The sequence below is a fragment of the Taudactylus pleione genome, unplaced genomic scaffold, assembly GCF_031769625.1.
Source record: "Taudactylus pleione unplaced genomic scaffold, aTauple2 ptg000276l, whole genome shotgun sequence".
NCBI classification, from domain to species: Eukaryota; Metazoa; Chordata; class Amphibia; order Anura; family Myobatrachidae; genus Taudactylus; species Taudactylus pleione.
Window position 1 is genome coordinate 11070380 of NW_028284678.1, and position 18631 is coordinate 11089010.

The 18631-nt window shown below is 44.1% G+C and overlaps 1 protein-coding gene across 2 annotated transcripts in view; it reads right to left on the reverse strand.

Moving 5' to 3' along the window:
• Nucleotides 1-3436: 3436 nt before the first annotated feature.
• LTN1 (listerin E3 ubiquitin protein ligase 1) overlaps nt 3437-18631 on the reverse strand; it is a 125647-nt gene continuing 110452 nt past the window's right edge. For both annotated transcript variants that reach the window (XM_088481642.1, XM_088481641.1), the window contains exons 28-30: nt 18096-18290; nt 15780-15947; nt 3437-5613 (exon numbers count right to left, since the gene is read on the reverse strand). In XM_088481642.1, coding sequence (XP_088337768.1) covers nt 5551-5613; nt 15780-15947; nt 18096-18290 — 426 coding nt within the window. In that variant the 3' untranslated portion in view covers nt 3437-5550. The remainder of the gene's footprint in view (nt 5614-15779; nt 15948-18095; nt 18291-18631) is intronic.

The following is an 18631-nucleotide window of genomic DNA, read 5'->3' on the forward strand; positions in this document are numbered from 1 at the left end:
ACGCAGCTGCATACCTGGCGTAATGGGCCGGCCCTGTGTACAGTCAGGGGCATATCTAGCCGCGTGTGGCACTGCTGGGTTGGCCAACCCTTGGCCGGCGCCCCTGGCAAGTGCCATACTGGCCAGGTGCTATTACTGTACAGTATACCTGTGTTTTGCAAAGGTTAAAGTATAGAATATTGAGACAACCAGGAAATTTCCCTTTTCCAAGCTATAGGCAAAAATGTGCTTCATCAGCAAAGATAAAATAGCCTGTTTAAATATTGGAGAGAGTTATTGCCCATCGCCTATTCACTACTGTATTGCTAACTACTGTGGTGAAATTGCTATACTCCTTTTTGTAGTCTCCAGTCATATGTATGGTGATCATTATTTTCTCACAGTGACCTGCCCTGAATCTACGCCCTCCTAACCCCTTTTAATAAATCTACTTGATTATTCTATTTACCAAGTCTGTAACGTTATGCCATGTTACTGTGTGAATGGGGCTAGCCTCTGTGCAGCAGGCGGATAAAGCTCATGGAAACATTGACAAAGCAGAAGGAAGATCCACTGGAGCTGCTGTCTCAGGTGTAAGGTACCATCTACACCTAACTTATCTGTGCCCACTACAACACCAGCGGTACCATACTAGGACATGCCAACACCCCCATCCCGATTCTAAACTGGTAGGTTTGCTTACAGGACTGGTAGGTTTGCATGGTGTACTGTTGGGAGCAGAGCTGAATAGAGATCCCATGGGGCCTTAAGCAACATATTGGTTTGGGCCCCTTACCCAACGTAGGGTAATCTGGTCCACTTGGGAGACTAGGTTGCCTAATGGATGATCCGGCTATGGTAGAGGGCAGCTAGTAGGAAAGGCTCCACACCTATATATGACCCTCTGGGATCTCACACAGAGAATCCCCACTGGTACCAAGTTGCACATATTGTAATTTGATTTTTTCATGTATTGTATAGCTACCTAGCACACTAGAATGACAACTTGTAGCTGATTGGTTGCTATAGGCAACTTCACCACTTGTCCTTTTTAAAATGTTTGATACCTCACCCCATAGAATCAATAACTTTAAAAAATATAGCTTTTTAAATCTTTCAGGATGCAATTGCATTTGCTGCAGGTGAGGTGGAGCAGGGAGCGTGTGAGCAGGACTGGTAGAACTGGAGCACCGAGCCATTATGCAGATTGTTCTCAAGTGACTTTTTGCCCATCACATTTATTGGCTTGCAGATTTTCTGTCTATGATATCATGAAAGATTAAACGCTCTTCTCCAACAGAATGAAAAGAGGATTCCAAAGATGGAGCTTACTCTCTTTTGCATTGTAACACTGTAATCAAACAAGCAGGACTAGTGACTTTTCCTTTGTCTATTTAGGCAGCTGGAAAGTTATGTTTTATTGGATAACAGCAGATTTTAATTATAAGCATTCAAAGTCTGTGGGCTGCAAGACTTGCCAGCAATTGTAGCTATAAGTGGCCACTATAGTGGTGAAAGAATATATATTATGACCTGCACACAATGTATTCTATAAAAGATGATATACAGTCAGGTGCATAAATATTGGGACATTGACAGATTTTTCATATTTTGGCCTCTATTCACCACCACAATGGCTTTGAAATGAAACAAACAAGATGTGCTTTAACTGCAGACTTTCAGATTTAATTTGAGGGTAATTACATCCAAATCAGGTGAACGGTGTAGGAATTACAACGGTTTCTATATGTGCCTCCCACTTTTTAAGGGGCCAAAAGTAATGGGACAAACTAAAAAAATCCTAAATCAAACTTTCACTTTTTAATACTTAGTTGCAAATACAGCCTGAAGTCTGAAACGCATAGACATCACCAGACGCTGGGTTTCATCCCTGGTGACGCTCTGCCAGGCCTCTACTGCAAATGTCTTCAGTTCCTGCTTGTTCTTGGGGCATTTTCCCTTCAGTTTTGTCTTCATCAAGTGAAATGCATGCTCAATCGGATTCAGGTCAGGGGATTGACTTGGCCATTGCATAACATTCCACTTTTTAGTCTTAAAAAACTCTTTGGTTGCTTTTGCATTGTCCATCTGCACTGTGAAGCGCCGTCCAATGAGTTCTGAAGCATTTGACTGAATATGAGCATATAATATTGCCCGAAAAACTTCAGAATTCATTCTGCTGCTTTTGTCAGCAGTCACATCATCAATAAATACAAGGGAACCAGTTCCATTGGCAGCCATACATGCCCAAGCCATGACACTACCACCACCATGCTTCACTGATGAGGTGGTATGTTTTGGATCATGAGCAGTTCCTTGCCTTCTCCATACTCTTCTCTTCCCATCACTCTGGTACAAGTTGATCTTTGTCTCATCTGTCCATAGGATGTTGTTCCAGAACTGTAATGGCTTTTTTAGATGTTGTTTGGCAAACTCTAAACTGGTCTTCCTGTTTTTGTGGCTCACCAATGGTTTACATCTTGTGGTGAACCCTCTATATTCACTCTTGTGAAGTCTTCTCTTGATTGTTGACTTTGACACATATACACCTACCTCCTGGAGAGTGTTCTTGATTTGGCCAACTATTGTGAAGGGGTTTTTCTTCACCAGGGAAATAATTCTTCGGTCATCCACCACAGTTGTTTTCCGTGGTCTTCCGGGTCTTTTGGTGTTGCTGAGCTCTCCGGTGCGTTCTTTCTTTTTAAGAATGTTCCAAACAGTTGATTTGGCCACACCTAATGTTTTTGCTATCTCTCTGATGGGTTTGTTTTGATTTTTCAGCCTAATGATGGCTTGCTTCACTGATAGTGACAGTTCTTTGGATCTCATATTGAGAGTCGACAGCAACTGATTCCAAATGCAAATGTCACACCTAGAATCAACTCCAGAACTTTCACCTGCTTAATTGATAATGAAATAACGAGGGAATAGCCCACAACTGTCCATGAAATAGCTTTTGAGTTGATAGTCCCATTACTTTTGGCCCCTTAAAAAGTGGGAGGCACATATAGAAACAGTTGTAATTCCTACACCGTTCACCTGAATTTGGATGTAATTACCCTCAAAATAAATCTGAAAGTCTGCAGTTAAAGCACATCTTGTTTGGTTCATTTCAAAGCCATTGTGATGGTGAATAGAGGCCGAAATATGAAAAATCTGTCAATGTCCCAATATGTATGCACCTGACTGTATAACTCTAGAGACATATTGGTAAAAAAATAATTTTATACTAAATCAAGTATATATCAGGCGCACAAATTAAATATTAAATAACAATAAAAAACAACCAATCAAGCAGCTTTCAAAAGAAGTGTTTGGGAACACTCCATAGATACACAGACATGAAAAAAATACACAATTATAGAAAGCGCTAAAAAATAAAGTAAATCTCTTTGATAAATATAAATCACAATTTTAATAGCAATCATGAAACATAATAGATTCTAAAAACAGCTAGTAAAACACTTCAAAAGTGATATCGTAAATCAGCTGATTGCCGATTTGCATAATAAGCAATAAGGACCGATGGATTTATAGTCCAAATTTTATAGAGAAATACTGATTCCGGGAAGAATAATAAAGCCCACTCCTTGGTGGTAAACTGAAGTCCCGTATATAAATTATCCAAATAAGGGATAGTAATATTCCGGAATAGAGATTTGACTTTCATATATATTAGATAAAAAAATAGTTCACTTTACCGGCTCAAATGGCAATATAATAATAAGATTCCATGTGATATAGTTCCAGAGAGACTGTTGGAGAATTGATCAGAGTTCCAAATCAAAGCAGCTGGCTGGTTAATAGCATCGGTCAAGTTGTAATAAGCGGAGCTATACAGCCAAAGTCTGCCGGCTCCGTATGTACTCACAGCCTCCACCTGTAACGGACTCTCCGCAGTGTACTGACTTATGTGCCTTATGGATGCAGTAAGAAGCAGGTATTGCCCACCAGGGCTTTTCACTTATGATGCGGTCTCTATGGTCACAAATGTATCGGATGGCTGGTATCACCCTCAGATGGTTTGCAGAGCAAAGTGTAGCCGGTGTGACGAATTCACAGTCCTTAGGGTTCTTAACGCGTTTCTCCGTTTCTTTACAATTCTAACGGTTTCCTCAGAAGAAGCCGCATCTGGTGCGCTCTAACAAGCTGGTCATGCGCCGCTGTGAACATACCTGTTTTTGCACATCTCCAGGTGACAGAGTTAGACGCATCGCGATGGCTCTCTCCATCAGTCAGGTGGGTGTACACACAGAAGGGAACAGTCTGTGGGCAAGAGTTGCATCTTCTACTGCAAGTCGTGCGTATGGCGAGTAGACGTCTTTTTTAGTTCTAACTTTTGCGCATTGCATGGAGTAGGTGTAAGTGCCATTAATAGTGATGATGACTGCTCTAGCAGACGGAGGGCTGGGGGTGGTGCAGTCGCATAGATGCGTCCGAAAATACGCACTACGTAGACTTCAGATCGGAGCCAGTGCACAGAATTTCTGTTGGGTTGTGTGCAACTCAGAATTGGACCTTATATGTTTCCATAGTGTTCTGGTGGAAATACCCGGCACAAATGCACCTCAATGGTTGTAATCATGTCTGTGTATTTGTAAGCTGTGTAAGGGAGCCATAGACTGAAAGTTATATAGTGGAAGGAGTAGGGTCCCCCAGCAGCACAGAGTAAATCAGGTGTGATGAGTCGGTGAGAATAGGGCTGCTTGTGACAGGGGAGTGATCTGATTAAAGAAATGGAGGCAGCAGAAAACAGACTGAGGGTTATATAATGGAAGAAGCAGGGTCCCCCAGCAGCACAGAGCATATCAGGAGATGAGGATGTGTTAGTGAGGACAGGGCTAGTGTCATGATCTGAGGAGGGGAATTTAGATAAGGAGAAATTCACAGACTGGGTTAGATAATACCAGGGTCACCAACAGTGAGACTCCTGTCAAATAGATGCAAGAAATGGGTGTCAAAAAAAGAATTTAGTTTCAGCAGTACCTTGTGTACTGTGATAAGGTCGTAGACAGGAAGACTTTAAAGCGAACGCAAAATCCTATTGTATATTTTGTTATCTACATAATTTAGGGGGAAATTGCATAACAAACTTGACACAAAACACCTTTCTCAAATGGACTTTACTCAAAATTTCATTTTCCAAAAAAAAAGATACATTTCCAAGCGAATGTTGGCTTTTATCGCTGTACATGTCAATTGTACAATCTGCAAAACCTAAAAGGTTTTACAGTTTAGTTAAATTTAAAAATCTGTGTCCAATTCATCTCTTCTGTAATCATTAAAATGGGTAGCATAGTGGATTCCACATAGAAAGCTCAGCAAAAAACACCACAACCCGATGTTAACACGATCTACACAGAAACGGTTTTATCACATTTGGGTGGTTTGATGGAAGAAAAACTTTAGTTCAGCTGCTTCTGTACATCAAAATCAGACATTAGAAACATATTCACATACTGCTGAAATACAATATACAGGTATTTACCTAGTGCAGGATTGTGCACAGATTTATTATACAGATCCAGCAGTTTGCAGAATGGTACTGTATATTGGCGTTCTCGGCAGGATTCAAAAGAAAGTCTCTCTACACAGGGGGCATGTAGACTTGTTGCTGGAAGTGAACCACTTGTACTAAAAGGACAAAAAAAAAAAAAGTTTACACATTTTAATATGCTGTACACCGAGTTCAATAGACAAAAGCAGTAAATGATTTTCTACTGAAAAAAAAAAAAAAAGTTTACAACAAGGAGGAAATTCTCTGTAGACCACTGATAAAGAAATGAGCAACAGGAGATTAACCTGTGCTTCCTATACATTATATCCTTATCAATTCTAATGGCAATCGCACAGTGATCATAATGACCAGAAAACTGGATTTGTCATCGGTCCAGATCAAGGAAATAGTGTGTATAACTCTTTTAGGTCTATTATTATTATGCTTTACATAGTGCCTACATAGTCTACAACACTGTATAATAAGGGAGAAGATTATGGACAAATGAAGAATAACAGTAACAATGAAATAAGAAGAAACTTCGCTAGAATTTTACATTTTAAAGGATATTTTGAAAACATTGTAAACAAGGGTTTATAAAACATAATACAGGTTGAGTCTCCTATATCCAAATATTCCGAAATACGTATTAATTTTGGCATGACTGAGATAATGAAACCTTTGATTTTTGATGGTTCAATGTACACAAACTTTGTCTAAGGCACAAATTATTAAAAATATTGTATAAAATGACCTTCAGGCTGTGTGTATAAGGTGTATATAACACATAAATGCATGCTGTGTGTATATTTGGGTCCCATTCCCAAGATCTCTCATTATGATATGCAAATATTCCAAAATACGGAATATTCCGTTGTCCAAAATACCCCTGGTCCCAAGCATTTTGGATATGGGAGACTCAACCTGTATACAACTTGCAATTGTCCCATGAGAGGTACTGAAATACAGGATTTTGTGCAATACTGTAACAAATATTGCATAGTCAGTTTACAGACATGGGGGAATTCATTTTGCTGTGGCAATTTACTGTGGGCTAATTCACCACCCCCGGAGCTATTTATTTAGCTGTTTTTTGGGGGGGGGGTCTGATCCGTCCCCAGGGTAATTTAATGGGCGTTAAATTAGCGGGGCTAACTGAATTCCCCCCATAGTAAAAATGGCAGTTGATAATTCCAAGATATGTAGATTTTTACTAGTAAATGTATTTATCCCTGCATGAAATAATACTGTGAATCAAACCCGGTAATACAATGTACAAAACAAGAGAAGCTGCCAACCCATGAATAATGAGAACACACACACTTACACACCCAGCATACATTATGACAGGTGGTACTGTGCCGTTTTCTATGCATGCAGAGTATGAACCCATACTAAGGAGATTGCCATTAAATTAGCAGCAATGTGTGATCACGATATAAAGCTGGACACATCAACACTAACGATGGTAAGCCAAACTGCAGATTGTTTTGTCAGGAAAAATCCACAGCAGCAAGGTCCCGATGGAACAGTCAAAATGGCGCCACCTTGCGGCCATTGTCGTTAATTGAATACTTACCTTACATTTGTGCACAGTGTACATAAGAAATAGATGAAAGAAGAAACAAAACTAGTGGGTCCTGTTACAGAATGTGGCTCTGAGAATACGAATACTTGTATGATTTAGGCCCCATCCATTGATAATAATAAAAAAAAAAAAAAAGATTTCCAGACAACTCTTAAAGCTGGATATCTGGTAGAATAGATTAGTCCATAGACAACCAGTGCTATTGTTATGGTACATGGTGTAACACCCTCATCTTGCCTACAGCCTGGCTGTGGGAGACATACAGAGTCCTGGAGGGCAACTACTAGGCAAAGATCCATAGTAAAAACAATCATACATAATTGTCTGTGACTGGAGGGAAATAGGAATAGAACATATTTGTTCAGGTGTAGAAGCACCTTCATGTTTTGAGCTTGGATATATTTCATTTGAAGCTACCATTCTGTGGTATCAGTCATTCTAGGGTTAGGTAGGCTGACTGCAATGGCCTTCAGAGACATAGGCCCTCATTCAGAGGCGGTCGGAGGATGCAAGCGGTCGCTCAAAAACTGGGCAGCCGCTTGCATCCTGACCGCCCCCGCCTCTGTTTCAGTCGTTAGAGCTGTGGGTGTAACGACTGCTAGGGTGATGGTCACGATGGTCATAGACCATCGGGGCTTATGACGAGACCCTAGGGTAGGGTCTCACTTGTCGTAAGCCCCGGAGAGCTTCTGGCTCTGTCAGAGCCGGAAGCGCTCCACTGACATCACTAGTGATGTCAGTGGGGCCTCCCCCAAACGGCAGGCGTTCCCATGGGAACGCCTCCGTTTGGGCTGCCACCCCCCCGGCCCGCCTTCCAAAAGGGGCGAGCTGTCAATCAACATCGACAGCTCGCCCCGCTACGATCGGCGCTGTCGGTCGTAGCGGGTCTCATGCATGCGCACGAAGGAGCCGGCTCCCTTGTGCGCATGCGCACTGGACAAACATCCAGGCGGCCGTGCGGTCGTAGACCGTACGGCCGCCTCTGAATGAAGCCCATAATCCTGCCCATACAGGGCTTCATCAGATTTGGGTTGATATGGGCCTGTATGTGCCAACACCTAGAACCAATCAGTCAGGACTGACATAACACACAGTGACTGCAATCTGAAAAAGTGTCTTTAGGTGACATTAAAAACAAAAACCACATTAAATAGATGCGGAATATATAATAATGTCATCCCTGGTGAAAATTACAACCCAGATGGAAGCAAACAGCCGTCACTAAATAATATGGGGTGAGAATGCAAACCTGCGAGCTTTGGAATTCCTTTCTGGGTTAAAATAGAGATGAGGGGGTTCGGATTTTCACGCCGAGTTCGGATTTTTCCCGGCAAAAAAACGGGACTCAGAAAGAAACAAAACGTCATTTTTCATGGACAAACATCATCATTCCTGGACTTTTGTCCAGGAATGATGATGTTTGTCCATGAAAAATGACGTTTTGCCTCTTTCTGAGTCCCGTTTTTTGCAGGGAAAAAAACGAACTCGGCGTGAAAATCCGAACTAATCCGAACCCGCTCATCTCTAGTTAAAGGCATCATTATTTTTCTGCAAGAGGGAGTTGAAGACAAGTAAAGAGCAGATACAAGTGGTCAGCTGCTATTGATGCGCTCATGGCGCATTCACTGATGCGCTGCTAAATACCTGTATATTGAGGTCATTCAGTTACTGTCTTCTCTCTAATACATATATCATGTGGTCGGTGCTTCCTGAGGGTGTATGTATTTCAGAATGGCAGCTGTTTATACATAAAACTCAAGAATAGTCTAATGTAATCCGTGTGCGTCTTCTGCTTCTGCAACTTTATGCTAAATACTGCTATAAGCCCTTCCCTGGTGTACAGCCGTGCGCCTGAGCATAAAAGGACTGGGAAGCCCTCTTTGTGCGTCTGTAGACGCAACCATCGGTAGCAACATGGAAACTTGCACCAGCCCATTGCAGAATCTCTGTCACAGTATGGCCTCCAACGTAAGCAATTAAGTGTCTGCGTATTCAAACCAGTTATGCCACACTCCTATAACACGCCCATAAGATGCCCATAAGACGATACTCCTCCATGCATCTGGACAGCCACCTCCCCAGTCACAGCCAGCACAATTCTCAGACCCTGCTGCTCGATCAGTTCCTGCGCACAAACCATGCCACACGTGCGCTGGACACGAGCACACCGAGGCTGTATCTACGGCCCCTTGCCTGGCTAGTTATAGATCTGTTACTTTTTATTTTTAGGTTAAGTAAAATGAAATCAAATTATTATATTTATTAAATCAAGAAGGTAAGTAAAACTAACCCTATTCTGCCCCCTAACCCTCCTTAGGGGTGCCTAACCCTAACCTCCCCCTTCCCTGAAGCCTAAACCTAAGTCTCCCGGGGGGGGGTGTGCCTAACCCTAACCTCCCCCCAAGGGTGCCTAACCCTAACCCTCCCGGGGGGCTGCCTAACCCCAAGTCCTCCCCGGGAGCCCCTAACCTAACCGCCCCCCGCGCGCGGCTGTCCACGCCAGGCTTACCTTCGATCGGTATGCCGGGCTCCTGGCGTAGGTCAAATGACAGGCATCGGTATTTCGACGCCAATCATTTGTACCTTGCCGGAATTTGACAGTAGGGAAGCTGGCGGTCGGCATAACGACCGTCGGCTTCCTGACTGCATCCCGAGTAGAACTCCTCACTGCTTCCTTAGGGCTGCCCACGAGTCTGTAATTGAAAATATCTTGTATTTATTTTACACTTGGAATATTAAAAAAGTTCAACATTGCAAACATTGCTGTAAGTCTATTCTTTTCTGTTAATGCCTTATGTGATGCGTCTCCTATGGGGGGAAAAAAAAAGATAATTAACTAATAAAAATAAAACACACACTAAAATGATGCCAATGCTTTATTATAGTCAGGGATGGAGAAAACAAGCAAGAATTAAGGAGCCAGGGAAGACGTCCATCCAGTTACATCACTGTGATCGCCAGCAGCAAAATGTTTTCTGTTACAGGCATTGTCGACGTGGCTCCTGGGATTTGTCCAGTCCTGACCATAATACACAGGAATCACAAAGCTTATCCTTGTAATCCCATTACATACACAATGTATTAAGAGCGCAAGATACACATGTAACACCTGGTCTCTAGGTTCACTGAAACCGGAAAGCGCCAGCCATGTGCCCCTGCCAAAGATGTTTTTCCTAGAGATCAGATAGCTGGGCATAGATTAGGAAGAAGAGCCAGAGGTTAGACACCTGCTATTGTTTAAGCCGCCTGGTGTTTCTTACATCTGCCAGCCCTTTTCCTGTATAACAGAACTGCGAGTACTGCACTGAAGGGCTTGTCTTAGAAGATTAAATAGGATATTGCTGGCTTTGGCTCAGGAGCAACTACCACTGAAGAACGAGAGACCTTTCCCTGTGTACTGTCCCCTCTGCTCGTAAACACGCGGCCAGCCAAGCGTGGATATTATCTGCCGCTATTACCGAGAAAGGCAAAAATACAAGGTTGTGGCATCCAATCTTAATTAAGAACAAATAAATAGAAAGAAATTTGAAGTCCCTACCTCTGAAAATTATGTATATAAGCAAGCTATTATTCCATAAGAAAATGATTATAGCACTTATCGCTTACACACATCAACATAACTAATTTTCTGAAGGGGCTAGTGTCCGCTGAAACAATAACCCCTATGTCGGCGATTCATATGGAATGCAGCCATAATTATTATTATCCTTTATTTATATGTCGCCACAAGTGTTCCGCAGAGCCTTACATAGTACATAAAACTAATAAGTGAACACAAAAACAAAAACAAACAAACAAGTAACTTACAGTACAGTGAAGGACACTATATACATTGCTGCAATAGTGATTAAAGCACTCACAATAAGCTGCCGGGAGTTGGCAGTCACGTGTTAGGTGCCCTTATGGGGAGTAAGGAGTAGAAGAAAGTGTAAGGAGAAGCACATGCGGGAAGAGGTCCCTGCTCGTGAGAGCTTACATTCTAAAGGGGAGGGGCATACAGACAGGTGTGACACAGAAGGGGAAGATAGGGAGGAGAGAGTATTATAATGTCAACAGTTACAATGTCGACAGTGTTGAAATGTCGACACTGACCATATTGGCATCTGCAGAATGTCAACATATGAAATATCGACATTTTGTAGGTTAGGCTACAGGAGAGGAGGGTGAGGGTTAGGCTGCAGGAAGAGAGTGTTAGGGTTAGGCTTCAGGAAGAGAGTGTTAGGGTTAGGCTGCAGGAAGAGAGTGTTAGGGTTAGGCTGCAGGAAGAGAGTGTTAGGGTTAGGCTGCAGGAAGAGAGTGTTAGGGTTAGGCTGCAGGAGGGGAGTGTTAGGATTAGGCTGCAGGAAGAGAGTGTTCGTGTTAGGCTGCAGGAAGAGAGTGTTAGGGTTAGGCTGCAGGAGGGGAGTGTTAGGATTAGGCTGCAAGAAGAGAGTGTTAGTGTTAGGCTGCAGGAAGAGAGTGTTAGGGTTAGGCTGCAGGAGGGGAGGATTATAATACAGGAGGGGAGGGTTAGGATTAGGCTGCAGGAGGGGAAGGTTAGGCTGCAGGAAGAGAGTGTTAGGGTTAGGCTGCAGGAAGAGAGTGTTAGGGTTAGGCTGCAGGAGGGGAGTGTTAGGATTAGGCTGCAGGAAGATAGTGTTAGTGTTAGGCTGCAGGAAGAGAGTGTTAGGGTTAGGCTGCAGGAGGGGAGGATTATACTGCAGGAGGGGAGGGATAGGGTTAGGCTGCAGGAAGACAGTGTTAGGGTTAGGCTGCAGGAAGAGAGTGTTAGGGTTAGGCTGCAGGAAGAGAGTGTTAGGGTTAGGCTGCTGGAATAGAGTGTTAGGGTTAGGCTGCAGGAGGGGAGGATTATACTGCAGGAGGGGAGGGATAGGGTTAGGCTGCAGGAAGAGAGTGTTAGTATTAGGCTGCAGGAGGGGAGGATTATACTGCAGGAGGGGAGGGTTAGGATTAGGCTGCAGGAAGAGAGTGTAGTGTTAGGCTGCAGGAAGGAAAATTAGGGTTAGGCTGCAGGAGGGGAGGATTATAATACAGGAGAGGAGGGTTAGGATTAGGCTGCAGGAGGGGAAGGTTAGGCTGCAGGAAGAGTGTGTTAGGGTTAGGCTGCAGGAGGGGAGTGTTAGGATTAGGCTGCAGGAAGAGAGTGTTCGTGTTAGGCTGCAGGAAGAGTGTGTTAGGGTTAGGCTGCAGGAGGGGAGTGTTAGGATTAGGCTGCAAGAAGAGAGTGTCAGTGTTAGGCTGCAGGAAGAGAGTGTTAGGGTTAGGCTGCAGGAGGGGAGAATTATACTGCAGGAGGGGAGGGATAGGGTTAGGCTGCAGGAAGACAGTGTTAGGGTTAGGCTGCAGGAAGAGAGTGTTAGGGTTAGGCTGCAGGAAGAGAGTGTTAGGGTTAGGCTGCTGGAATAGAGTGTTAGTGTTAGGCTGCAGGAGGGGAGGATTATACTGCAGGAGGGGAAGGATAGGGATAGGCTGCAGGAAGAGAGTGTTAGTATTAGGCTGCAGGAGGGGAGGATTATACTGCAGGAGGGGATGGTTAGGATTAGGCTGCAAGAAGGGAAGGTATGGGTTAGGCTGTGGAAGAGAGGGGTTGTGGTTAGGCTATGAAAGGGGTTAGCTTAGGGGAAGGGAGGTTAGGCACCAGGGGGAGGGTTAGGCTGCAGGAGGGGACGGTTTGGGTTAGGCTGCAGTAGGGGACGGTTAGGGTTAGGCACTAGGGCAGGGGTTCCCAACCACGGTCTTCAGACACACTAACAGTCCAGGTTTTAGGGATAACCATACTTGAGCACAAGTGACTTAATTAGTACCTCAGTTATATTGATTTAACCATCTGTGCACAATCATGGATATCACTAAAACCAGGACTGTTCATGTGCCTTGAGGACTGAGGTTGGGAATCACTGCACTAGAGGTTTGAGATATACTCAGCGCTGGAATCTCCACACGATGAGTCGTAAGTCATCAGGACGTCACAGGTGGATCCGGAAGACACGGCTGGAGCCACCATACCAGGTAAGTCATCACGTTTTGACAACATTATAATCATGTCGAAATTTCATCAGTGTCGACATGATAATATATGACCATATAGACATTCCCATGTCGACATTATGAATGGCGACTAAATATACCACACCCATTCATAGTGAATTGATAAATTGCATTGTCATCTACTTTGAGTCAGGCAGCAAAATGGCTGCTTAAAGTAGATGTGCTCATTAATATACAGAGGTTTCATGGACTGTATAAAACAGTATTTAGTAATGTAGAGGATTCCTACTTTAAGACGAATACAGATGTGTCCACATACATCTACCCTCCGTGCGCCACAGATAATGCGGGAGCTCCGTCTACCTCGGTAGCGCTGAGAGTCTTTCGTGCAACTTTTTACCTTCAAATGCGTCTTATTCACACAGTGATGCGAATGCGTCTGCTGAATAATATGATATGCAGGACGGCATGACTCGGCGCCACCGCATGGAGAGATTACAAGCAAGGAGGCTACAAGTATAACGACACATCTGTAACTGTATGTTATTGAAAAAAGTTTTGGATACGAGACTTCTGGGAGATGTACGGCCCCACTAATGTCACGGACGCAATGCAGCGGCGATCACAGCCAAGAAATAATCTGCCAGTATGGCAAATGCGCACGCCCGCTATTTCCTCTGGTGTATATCACCATACCTGGGCAGCAATGTATACATCTTCCACAACATATGGAAGTGTTACGTTGATCGTTATACTTCCATACAGATTTGGAAGCACAGGGAGCGCAATGTGGCTCTTTTTTTTTGTACAATCCGAGACCACTACAAAAAATAATGCCCTGTATTTGTATTATGCACCCAATATCCGCCATCTTAGCTCGGTCTAATGATGATTATTGCTTGGGCTGGCAAATAGCACTATCTTAAAAGACAAAAGCTGAAATAATCAAAATGTGAATAAAATGTATCCATTCTGGACACTGGACCTCATTCAGAGCCGGACGCTATTTGCGGTCAATCGTTCAGAAAAAAAGGGTGGCTATTCAAATGAACCGTTCGCTCTTTGCGGTCTGTTCACGCCTCTAGGTCTGAACGAGCGAACAAAACTTGCGGTCGTTTTTTGGATAATTACGCCCCCTGGCCGCTCGCATCCTACGTCATGTCCGCTATTTATTAGATTAATCGAGTACATCGACCAGCGTATGAACTGCTCGCTATTCTTGTGGTTGGTATTTCCTACCGCAATCTTGCGAGCAGGTCTGGCTATAAAATAACCCAGTGACGTGGTCAATGACGCTGCTGTATTAATTATGCACACCCATAAAACGCCCGTTTTGACCTTTAAGCACGCCGGCGTTCGGATCTCCACTCCCCGTTTTCAAGCACCTTCCCCTGTTACCACCCACATACGCCTCCTCCTGTCACTCAAAATAGCAGGCATTCGCTATTTTGCGAACAAACGATTTTCGGCCGCACTGACTGGTTTGCGCATGCGTATTAAAATCCATACGCATGCGCAGTTGGGCAAACATTGCTCGGAACGAACGAGCGTCCGCTTACGAGCGGCTCTGAATCAGGCCCACTGTCCTTAATCACTGGCCTGGCACTAACGCATGAGATGCGACTGCACCCGCGAGTGCGTTACCTGGCATCTCATGCGTTAGTGCTGCATCTCCAGATCCCCCTTGTGTAATGGAGGAAATCCATTCTGCACAGGTGCATAACAGATCTCCTCCTCCTCCTCAGGTCCCCCCTGGAGTGATGTGGTGGTCTGTGACCGCCAATATCATGCCACAGAACGCTGTGCGAACGGCACTCCAGGCGCATGGTCCTAAAGTAAAAGTGCAAAGAGGGGAACACCAGTAAGCTGATCTCTGCATGTACAAAGTACAGCTGCCACTGGGGGGACTGATGACCAGTTCCCCCTGCACCACGCTCCGCTGCGCTCTGCAGGTGAGGGTAGGGGGTGTGCACAACACCCCCTAGGTATATTTAAAGAAAAAATAAAAAAATAAATATATTTTTAAAAATACTATTTAGACAATTAAAAATTAAAAAAAAACAGACAATTTATGTCGGGTGTTAACAAAAAAAAAATGTGTCAGTTAAGTGGTTAAGGTTGGGGACTTTATAGGTTTATAAGTAAAATACAATGCACAAACTAAAGAACAACAAAACTGCACGCAATTACAGTGCCGTAACAGGGCTTTTCGGCGCCCTCTGCTTGCCCGATTACGTCACATTAGATGGCGTCATGCCGAAGGGACGGGGCCGCCAGCGCTGTGAAGAACAGAACTTCCTTCAGCATCCTCAGGATGCTCTGGGGGCTGTACAGGCTGCATTGGGCTTGTCTGCAGCGTCCAGATGACGCTCCGGGTGGCGCTGCTGCAGCGATTCTGGCTGCAGGGTGCTGTCCCAGGGACTGGGTTCTAAGCTAGATGCAGGGATCGTCTGGTAGCGACGGTGCGAGCACACCCCTAACTTCGGCTCTGCATATTTATTCTGCATTGACATATCAAAACTACTGCATCAATCAGCTAAATGATATACCTGAAATAAATAGTGATTATTAACTATCCAATCGGTCCCATCCCTTTGCTGACATATGTAATAAGCTGCTTAGGAGGGTGGCGCTGCTCAATCTACCATCACTCTGGGAGATGGGGAGGAGATTTCAGCTCTCCGGCTCACCCAACAAGCGTGAAAGTTCCTTAACTATGGCACTCACCAAACACTCCGAGTGAAACTTCTTCTTGCAGGTCCTGCAGCCTTTTTTTGGTAGAGAATAATTTGAACCATGAATGACAGAGAAACAGATCATACAATCTTCAACGCCTTCAAACCGCTTGTCCACATTGTTCTTCCAAAGGGCAAGGCCATCCATTATACTTCCGTTCTATGGAAGTCAAACATGAAAGTCAATGATAAGTTATTTGGTTTATTTTCACACCTTTCTATAGGAATCACTGCACTCACTAGAAGAGTACGGTAGTAATACAGTTTAGTAATGACTTTATAACAAGCTTAAAATCATTAACATGGCTTTTCCTAAAACAGAACAGTTCTAAGAACTCCAGGCTCACTAGATGGAAGCAACGACATTATGGTTATGCTAAAGCAGTGGTTCTCAAACTCGGTCCGCAGGACCCCACACAGGTCACGTTTTCCAGGTCACCCAGCAGGTGCACAGGTGCAGTCATTACTCACTGACACATATTAAAAGATCAACAGGTGGAGATAATTACATCACTTTTGATTCTGTGAGAAGACCTGGAAAACATGCACTGTTTGGGGTCCTGAGGACGGAGTTTGAGAACCTGTGCACTAAATGATACTACAGTGACAAAAAGAGGAAAAGTAGTGGAGAGGCGAAACGCGTTTACACTGAATTATATACACTTTCTAAAGAACTACAAACAGGATTTAAATGTTCACTAGCATTTTCTCCCCATGTATTTTTTATAACAGACAAATGAATATAAGCATGATCATATTTATACTGTAGTGCATTCCCTATCTTCAATAGAGGTACAAATGACCCTGCAGCATTTTCCTTGCCCTAGAGCAGTGTTTCCAAAACTCATTCCTGAGGGAGCTCTAACAGTGCGCGGATTCCATTTTTCCTAGCTGGTGCACAGGTGTATTCATTACTGGCTGACACATTTTATAAGATCCACAGGTGGAACTAATTATTTCCCTTGTGATTCTGTGAGGAGACCTGGAAAACATGCACTGTTAGTGCTCCCTGAGGAATGAGTTTGGGAAACACTGCCCTGCAGTGCCACTGTTAATCAGGCCCCATGTGTGATAATTACCTCACAATAAAACAGATTGGAGATGTGATATGAATTCATAACTGGGATGAGCAAATCAGGAGAATGTAAAATGACAGAGGACAAGTAAAAGTGAATATAAACAGAATCCCCTAACTTTGCTCAGAGCCTGTGTTTTTATTGTGCTAGATTAGATACAGATGAAATCTCACCTCTGTGTATACACTCTGCACAGTACAGTGCTGTGTATACATATGTGTCTTTTCTTACTGCTGCTTCAGTCGCATCAAATAGCGCGTGACTGTACCGCACCAGGAGTCTCTCCCACTTTAATTGTGCGCTTTTTTGCACAGATAAAACACCTGGGAGCGACAAGGCTAGATTTCTAGCTTGCACTGATTCATTTTATGTGCGACTTTTATACATCTATGTGCGATGGAATCTGAATCTGTGTAAAAAGGGTGTTGATGCGAGCGGCCGCGGCTTCTCTTCACGCCAACTTCTGTTCTGACACTTTGTAGGTGTGTAAAACGAATTCCTCTGCGGTTACAGTACAGATGTGTCCTTGCACATCTTTGCTGCAAATATGCCAAAAAGCCCCTATTGGCGCGCCAGGTTCTGTGAGTCTCTGCTAGCGCTGTGCGTCCTTTTTTGCCAAAAATGCGTCTAAGTCGCAATGCGATGTGACTAGGACAAACCAGCAGACTGTGCGGATTAATTTTATTTGCAACACTTGTATATCTGTGCGCGACTGAGTCTCTGAATCTCTATACGAAGTGCTACAATGTAGCGGCCGCAGTTTTTTTCATCCCAAGTTCCGTTGTGCTTCATATACAGACTCAGTAGCGTACAGATATACAAGCGTCGCATATCACATTAATCAGCGCAGTCTGCTGGTGCGACTTAGACTTATTTTCGGCAAATAAAGATGCCCAACGCTATCAGAGTAACGTGGGACCTGGCGGCTCACTCACGCCGGGCAAGTCGCTCTGCGAGGCGTACTGAAGCTAGATGTCTGAGGACACATCTGCAGCAGCCCCGGCGTCTCTAGTACATAGCCGCAGACGCAGCAAAAAGCCTCTGACAAAGTTGCCAAACATAGAAGAAAAAATATGGTACACTACTCCTCCAAGAGGGTCTCCGTTTTGCCATGTGTCTCGCGCCACCACATGAATAACCAGTAGGTGAGGACACATCTGTAGGTCCTAAAAACCAAACCATGAATGGTCATTTCCTTAGTGTAAGTGACATAACTTGCTTATAGTACCCACCTGGTGCGTCAGGTAAGTGTTGAGCTGCAGCATCCAGTTGCGCCACTGCTGCACGGCCACGCCTACTCGCCGGCCGCTTTCAACAACGATTGAACCCAAGGGGTAGTTTTGTGGCAGCAGAATAATGAGCTCAATACAGATGTCATCAACAGAATAAGTAGCTATTACCTCCCGCGTAGTAGGACGTGCTTTCACCTAAGAACACACGAGGTTAAAAGAATATTAATGTATGAACATAAGCTAACCACAACAGCAGATGTACATATTACAGAAATAAATAACTAACATTTTTATTAAAATAAATAACAAATTTTACAAATCCAAACCCGGTGAACACAGGATTAGACTCTGTCCCCCCCCCCAGCAGCAAGAGAGAGAAGTCCATGGTTCCCCTGAGCCTTTGCAGCAACAATGAGAACTGGAACTCTGCCGTCTTGGCCAGTGGAGAATTTCCCATGAGACACGTGCCCAGGGGTGCCACTTTCTGGGTCGGGGTGGCACTCAGCTGTTTTATTAGTGTCAGCCCAAAATGTTTT